At 34.4% G+C, this 8074-nt stretch overlaps 1 protein-coding gene across 1 annotated transcript; it reads right to left on the bottom strand.

The window, feature by feature from the left end:
• Positions 1-638: 638 nt before the first annotated feature.
• On the bottom strand, positions 639-6659 carry LOC117904807 (serine/threonine-protein kinase STY13-like). Its single transcript, XM_034817572.1, has 6 exons — positions 6130-6659; positions 5142-5263; positions 2641-2837; positions 2328-2502; positions 1417-1551; positions 639-1192 (listed from the first exon to the last, which is right to left on the bottom strand). Exons 1-6 carry the CDS (start codon positions 6434-6436, stop codon positions 983-985), a joined length of 1146 nt encoding a protein of 381 aa, XP_034673463.1. The 5' UTR covers positions 6437-6659; the 3' UTR covers positions 639-982.
• Between the last annotated feature and the right edge of the window lie 1415 nt (positions 6660-8074).

Genomic DNA, 8074 nt, shown 5'->3' with positions numbered 1-8074 from the left:
TCTTGTCACTTGCCAACTTCCTAAATGGAATGTCGATTTTTGTACTCCTTTGCATTTTTCTGTCCCTGGATCTTGGGTGTTATCAGCCACCAAAATAGCATGGCAATGCATATGGCAAACATGAAAGAATAATCTTAGTGGTGAAGCCCACGAAGTGTTTTGAAGGCTGCTACCAATTCTCATCTGTCCCTGGTTGATGGTTCTGGGTCTGTTTTTGGACCCAAAACCATCAGAAGTAGAGTACTCGTAGGAGGGATCAGAGGTTCTCAATATGAAATAAGAAAGATATCTAGTTTGAGCTTCTTGTATTGTCAACATGCTGACAAGAAATAAATCGGCTTCCATAAATCCACCAACACATGCAGCAACATCATTAAAAAACCTTGTTGGTAAGAAGTCATTTATAAAGCCAAAATGGAACCAATGTTGGTAGGTTTAGAAAATAATGAGCAATTAGGAGTTGAACCATGAAGAAACATCTGCTTAAATGGATGTCTTGTTGAGAGCATATATATCAGAGACACTAAGTTACTCTTGAGCGGAGCTCCAAACGCCAAAAGAAATGTAACCACAATTTATTCTATTCCATTCCCCCCCATAAAAAAATAAAAAAAATAAAAAAATGCAACAGCATAATATATCGATTGAATATAGATAGCAGTATAAATCATCTTTATAATCATAATAATAAGGTGATCTTACAAGAGAGATGGCAGGCCAGTTCATACCCGACTGGCAAGTCAATCAAATACACATAATTTGGAAAGCCTAAAAATTTGGAGAAAAAAGAGGGAGAAAAACAAAAGAAAAGCTTTACATGGGCGAGATGTAGCAGTGCTCCACAGCCTATACCCACCATCCAAATCTTCTCAGCTTTGAAATTCCAATTACCAATTTTCCCCATCATAAAAACAGTTGGATCTTTCCAATCTTGAAATATTAATATAACAATTTTGTATCTTCTTAGAGGGAATAATTTTCTTCAAGGACCTCGATACTTGCGGAAAAAACAAAGACAGCCCTGAGGCTGATCAACAGGAAGCATACCTCCTCCTCTTGATGTATCAATGGCTTCTATCATAGCAACCACCTCATCCATCTCTGGTCGTTTGTCAGGGTTAGCATCCCAGCATCGCTTCATTACATTTGCCAGAGAATTAGGGCAACACCTTGGTATCTCTGGCCTCAGATTCTGTGGTTTTTCACAAGACAGAATTTAAAATGTACATTAAGAGTCGGGTCACATACTCTGGTTTTTCAGAAGACAGAATTTACAATACATATTGAGATATATATATATATATATATAGAGAGAGAGAGAGAGAGAGAGAGAGATCATTCTAAAAGCTTCCATTCCAAACAACTACTTGTGCAGTTACAATTAATATTCATAGTGGGAAAGATCAAATAATATACCTGGCGAACCACAGCTGAAGTCACTTCTGAGAAACTGAGGTCAGGATATGGCATGTCACAGCAATATATCTCCCACAAACAGATACCAAAACTATACACATCACATTTCCTGTTATATGGGCTTCCATTTAAGACCTGTAATCCACCAGTATGAACAAATCTCAAGGTCAGCTTTCATCACATTATGCATAAACTTCCAGTGAAGTGTTCAAATACAAGTCTCATGGTGTATGTTTGTTATTGATGCAATTATCTTTAATTGATAAACTCAATATATGTACTTTAGGATGAGAAAGTTGTAGAATATGAAATATTAGAAAAAAAAAAAAAAAGTATACGGTGGAATAATGAAAATCAATAGCAAAAGGTGTACCCAAAAGTGACCACTTTCATCGACAACCCCATAGAACCAGAGCAGGGTGGATAAAGAAGAAAAGTGATTGTAGGTTGTTTTGAGATCATCATATGCCTTTTTAATGTGAAAGGATAAATGTAATGAAACAACCAAATACTATGTCTTAAGTCATTGAATGCTGTGCAATTAAGAAACAGCATAAGAAAATAAAATAAAACTTTGAGTTTAATTGAACCAAGGATGTGACACGAATGAGTGAATGCAACAAAATATAGAAACAGAAACAAAGGCATTAATGAGAGACCACAGGGAACGAAAGTTAAGGACAAGCATGTAGACGAATAACTGCACAAGGACTGGTGATATACTTCAAAATTAAAATTGAGGAAGGTCATAAAGAACAGCAAGCCAATGAAGAAAAACATAATGATGAAAAAAGAGGATATGTGTGGCTGACCTAAGAGTGGATGAGCATCAAAGATTAGTAGTTGAACAATTTGATCATAAATGTTATGGCCACTACTTTGACACCCCCATTTCTGCAAAAGGACAATACCTCTGGAGCCATGTAACCAAGGGTCCCAGTCTCCCCAGTCATGTCATTAGGATTTGAAGCCTCAACCCGAGCAACTCCAAAATCAGCTATCTTTACAGTTCGAGTCTTGTCCAATAGCATGTTCTCTGTCTTTACATCTCTGTGAACAATCTTCTGAGAGTGAAGGTAACTCAACCTACAAAACATCATACATTCTCCATCTAAGAGTTCTGTTCATAAAATCAAAATCTTCAAATGATTCTTGAACAGTCAAAACCCACTGCAATGAAGAAAATAAATTACAAACTAGAAAGAAGGTAGAAATGTGCAGTACCCTCTTGCAAGATCAAGTGCCAGCTGAATGACAACTTTGAAAGCCAACTTTCTTCTTCGGTTCTTTATGAGATAAGATTTCAGGGCACCCCCTGGAAGATACTCCACAACAACACAACAAATATTACTTGGCATGCCTATATGACCATTCTCCGTTTGTATGTTTAGCTCCGCTGAGCCCATCGTCGCCCCTATAAACTGCAATATGGTTTTATATGATTTGTGAGAACCAAAAATCCTGGTACTGAAAACTATATAAAAGAAAAAATTATCAAGAAGCATGATATTACATAAAAGGTCGTTATAGTCACAACGAAAGATGCTTCTTGAGAAAATATGCCAAATAAAACATTATGAAGCATTTGCATTGCATGTGTGAAATAACGGAGATCTGGGGGGAAAGGCAATGATTTGCTATGAAATTTTGAATTTCATGGAAAGAACAGAATACATAGTTGGTGGGACAGAATTCTTGGGGGTAGAGTGCTGTGGAGATAGAATTTGATTACATCCGCATCTTTTCACGACAATAAGGGAAAAAGGTTTCAATGGAAAGATCTTTCATATATGTTCTGCTATTCCAAAAGGCTATGTGTATTCCAAATAGTGTTAACATATCCAAATAGTCCTTTGCTATATGTATTCCAAATAGACTGTTAACACATCCAAATAGTCCTCAAATTCATGTACTAAAGAAAAGTCTTTTGAATTAACATAGACAATAATTGCATAAATTTTCTTCAATGAAAGAAAAACGTTTAACCAAATAATTGCATGCATTTTCTTGAATTGAAGGAAAAGGTTCAACCAACCAATCCACTTTCCCAAAAATATTTTCACAATTGATCACCCAAATTCCAGATGAGGAAAAAAATAGATATGGTACCGAACAGGGGAAGCCATAGGTGTGGAAGAGGGTGTGTTGGAAATATTTGATTACATATTTGAATTTGACACACAATGTTCTAGCTTCCTATTTTAGCTTCATCTTCCAATAATACTGAGGGGAAAAAGTGCCAAGAGAAAAATCTTTCATGTTTAAATCCTTCACAGCAACAAAAAGCTATATATACCTTTCAAAGGTGGTGCTACTAAAAATCCTCATCTAATCTATTTCTATTGGAAATTTTTATATCTTTTATATATATATATATATATATATATATATATATATATCCTACTGGTTACTAAGGGAGAGTCCTTTGAATTAACATGGTCAATAATTGCATATATAATGCCCAACAAAGAGAAAGGTTGGATTAACCAATCCACTTGTCCAATAATATTTTCACAATTGATCACCTAAATTCCAGATGGGTAAGAAGAAAGACATGATACTGAACAGGGAGCAGCCATGGGTCAGAATGAATTGCCTGACAGGGGAAAACAGAAAAGAAAGGGGAAAACCAACCAGGAAGAAAAGGAATTTGATGATTAGTAAATTGGCAGGAAGAAAAGGCAAATGCCTTCAACCCAGTCGTTAAAATTAGCATTGCGTCTCTCCTATAGGCATCAGAACTTCCACTCAAAGAGCAAACATCAAGCTTATGTCAATCAGCTGAACTAAAAATGTGAAAATAAGCCTAAAAAAACAATTCCTGATTTTTAAAAAGTTAAAAAATCACAATACTTATGATTGAACAAGTTCACTTCCCAAATTAAGTGTGGTAGGCTGGTAGCATAATCTCAATAAATTTCAGTAAATATCCTCGTGGAGCATTTGGATATCCATTTGAAATTGATCAAGCCTATTGTGACTACATAGGAATTGAAATAAGTCTGTTGTGTTTATTATCATAAATGTAAGCCTATTCTTTTTTTATACTTCATAGACAATAAGAATAGCTAGGAGTTCAATGAGGAGCAGATTCCTTTCTTTCTTTGGTGACAATGGTAAAGTTTCCACATTACACTTACAAATGGAAATTCCCTTACCACCCCAACACTTATTCCAAATTGCAAATAAAAGATTCTTTGATGATAATGTTGATCTACAAGCCAAATTTATATAAATCCAACCAGAAGTTTCCTATCTAAGAGAATGGAGAACCATTGACAACATAAAGCTTTCTTAAACCCACTATACACCACAGAAGGACTTCTATAAAAAGCCTGAGAACCCAGAAACTCGCCTAGGTCATAAACACAGATGTTTGCCCAAGCTTAGGCCTTTGAAAGGAATAAAGAGATGCTTTGAAAGGAATAAAGAGATGCTATCATTCATTCACAAAACCTGAATAAATTTCCGTCTCCAGCAAAAAGGGAAAACACATGCATTCACACTCAGGAAACCTTAAGAACATTTAATGCCATAAGAAGCCCAATATAGTGTGCTTCTTGGCTTATAATTTTAAATAGGGATTCCTACACTAATCAGTTAAGTCCATCCTCCAACAATGAAAGAGTCAAAGAGCCATTCATGAGCACAAGCCACCTAATTTCAATCAGAATGAAGAAACAAAAGGCTGAGAGTAGAGAAAGGTTTGAAACATAGAAAGAGACCTTTGTTACATTAGGATGGTCAAGCTTATGCCACACGGCTACCTCTTGCGTAAAAGCCGCCCTCAGTGAAGCAATTTCAGCTTCTGTCCTGTGACCCTCTTCCCCCCAATCAAGCAGTTTAACTGAGAATCAAGAAAGGAATCAAAGCAACCTACTGTTCAGCAAAATCAGAAATCAAAGAAACACATAAGTATTAACCACATACACTACAAATAATCATACCAACCAATTAGAAAGCAATTACTATTTCAAAAAATAAATAAATAAAAAACATACATGTAAAAAGAAATCTTAATTTAGTCAACAACAATAATAATAACTATGAACAAAAGGCACCCACCAATTGGAATCATAAATTTTTAGGCTTTTAGCTAATGGGGCATATTTATTATTAGAAATTTATTTATTTATAGTTGCCATGACACTAAGTAATAGCTGGGGATCACATGAAAGTTGAGAAATATAATAACACCCTCTGATTTATTAAGGTCACCGCCCAGTTCAACCCCAAACCCGTGCACAGATTCACGGATTTTGTAAGAGTACATTTACAATCCCCACTTACCAACCCCTCCATTACAATCAATTCTACTTGAAATTACTGCAATTATCACAAAAATTAGCAACCCTCTACCTACATAGGCCCTAAACAGCAACCATCAAGCTTTACAGTGCTCCAACTTATTCATTAAAACAAAATATCAGTACAATTACTTAATTATTGAACTTTCCCAAAAATGAAAATAATAGTAGAGTCAGTATGAACAGAGATAATAAGGTGGAGATATGGGGTTTCAGGAAAAAGAAATAGGGGAATTTTTGGAATGAAGATGGGAAGTCAAAACCCTAAGAAAATTAAATTAATTTAAACTGAATAAAATAAGCTTTTGGCAGAGGATAGAATTAAGATACGAAAGGGAGAAAAATTAAAAAATAAGCTAAAAACGACAAGTGGGGGTGGGGGTGAGAGAGGGAAAGAGATAGAGACCGGCGACATCTTGGCCGTCGTAAACGCCACGGTGGACAGTGCCGAAAGTGCCACGAGCAATGACGGTCTTGATGATGAGCTTGGAGGGGTCGATCTCCCAGTCTTGTCGGGCGGTGGTGGGGGCGGTGGTGGAGGCGGTGGTGGAGGGGGCGAGGGTGGGGATGGCGGCGGCGGAGGAGGCGTCATCCTCTTTCTTCTTGTTCTTGTCCATGGTCCATACTCTGTTAAGATGCTTCTCCAGTTGCTCATCCAAGCTCTTGAGATCAATCTGATCTGCCCTCACAAACCCATCACTGCTCTCCTTCATTTTTTTTCCTCTTCTGGGTTGTGTGAAGAGAATCGAATCAAATCAAAAAGCAGAGAAGAAAGCAATGATGATGATGATAGAGGAAGAGTAGATGTAGGTAAGGATTGAAGGATCTGGGAGTAATGGTAATGGCATCATCGACCATGTGGGCACATGGATTTGCCTCTACATAACGTGTCTTTCTGACCCACTCTCTGCTCTTTGGTCTGCTTCTTCCCTTCACTCACTCACCCCTTATTTATTTTCCTTTTTTTTCTTTTTGAATTTTCCCTCACCTTTCTCAAATTTCACAGACCTCCCTGCCCCTTCCCCCTGTTGGGCCCACCTCTTTGGGCCTGGGCTTATTTTTTACCCTCTTCCTTCCCTTGCTTTCTTAGGCCTCTTTTGCCACATACCAAGTCAACACTCATATTTCAATGGGGTTGCAAACTTGCAATATCCAAATAAGGATTTTATATCATTTTTGTTTACTTTTTTAAATAAAATAATAAATTAAGGAAGTGTTACCTAAAAACTTAATACTTAATACTTATTATTTAATGATTTAATTTGAATTTAAGTTAAAATATATTTTAGTGGTTGATTTAAAATGTATTTTTTAATTCCTATTTTAAATATTAAGGTTGTTTGATAAAATTTATTTTAAATCATCAAATTAATATATTTATTTTCATAAATTATAATTAGGGTAAATGAGATTGAGTAATAATGGAGGTTGTGAAGTAGTAAAAGAGATTGTAGAAATAATTAAGGCAAATAAAAATAAAAAGGCAAAATAAAAATATAGACTTAAAAATAAATTAATTATTTTTTATTTTATGTCATACCATTAAGTTATTTTATCAAATATATTTAATTTATTTAATAATTTAAATTAAATTATTAAGTCACTTTAAGTCATTAAATCAATTTATTAAACACTTATTAAGTTGTCTGTTATTTAATAGTTTATCATCCAAAAGTTAATTTAATTTTTTTAATAATTTTTAAAAACTAAATTTTGTTGAACATAAAAATGGACATGTGCATGAAATTACAAAAGGATGATAAAAAAAATAAAAATAAAAATAAAAATAAAAAGAGAGAGAGAGAAAGAGGAACCCAAGTCCCTATTTGAATATGAACAAACCTTCTTGTAATATATGAGGTCCAATTCAGAAATATTGCCAATCTTGTCAAAGTTAGTGGTAGTAAAATGAGACATGATTGGGTCTAGCAAATGAGGACAAAAATTAAACACTTTTTTTTTTTTCCTTTTACACTAAGAAAAATAAATATTTTATGGTTGAAAATTTGTTTTTACTTAACCATCATTGGTACAAGGACCCATCATGGCTTCATATTTTTTTTTAGAGATAAGCAAGGCAAATTGACCCTAAATAATCCAAAACCCAACAACCCAATCTAGCTAAAGTACAAAATCCACTTTAATTCCTTCTCAAATCCAATTATAAACTTTAGGAAAAAACTATGTGGGCTATAGATCAAATTTAATATATTTAGTACTTGATGGTTTATTTAAGATGATTTTAAGTCAAATTATAATTTAAGTCCTTCAATATCATTTGAAAGTTTAAATTATTTTATTAAATATATTTATATATTTAATAACTTAAATTAAGTTATTAAATCACTTAA

This window comes from Vitis riparia, chromosome 17 (genome assembly GCF_004353265.1).
Source record: "Vitis riparia cultivar Riparia Gloire de Montpellier isolate 1030 chromosome 17, EGFV_Vit.rip_1.0, whole genome shotgun sequence".
In the NCBI taxonomy this organism is placed as follows: Eukaryota; Viridiplantae; Streptophyta; class Magnoliopsida; order Vitales; family Vitaceae; genus Vitis; species Vitis riparia.
This window is presented reverse-complemented; position numbering and strand designations above follow the sequence as displayed.

Coding starts and splice junctions, on each gene's coding strand:
- LOC117904807 (XM_034817572.1), bottom strand. CDS start 6,436: ATGAAGGAGAGCAGTGATGGGTTTGTGAGGGCAGATCAGATTGATCTC. Junction 5,264..6,129: donor CGACGGCCAAGATGTCGCCG/GTCTCTATCTCT, acceptor CTTGATTCTCAG/TTAAACTGCTTGATTGGGGG. Junction 1,193..1,416: donor CTTCAGCTGTGGTTCGCCAG/GTATATTATTTG, acceptor GAAAAACCACAG/AATCTGAGGCCAGAGATACC.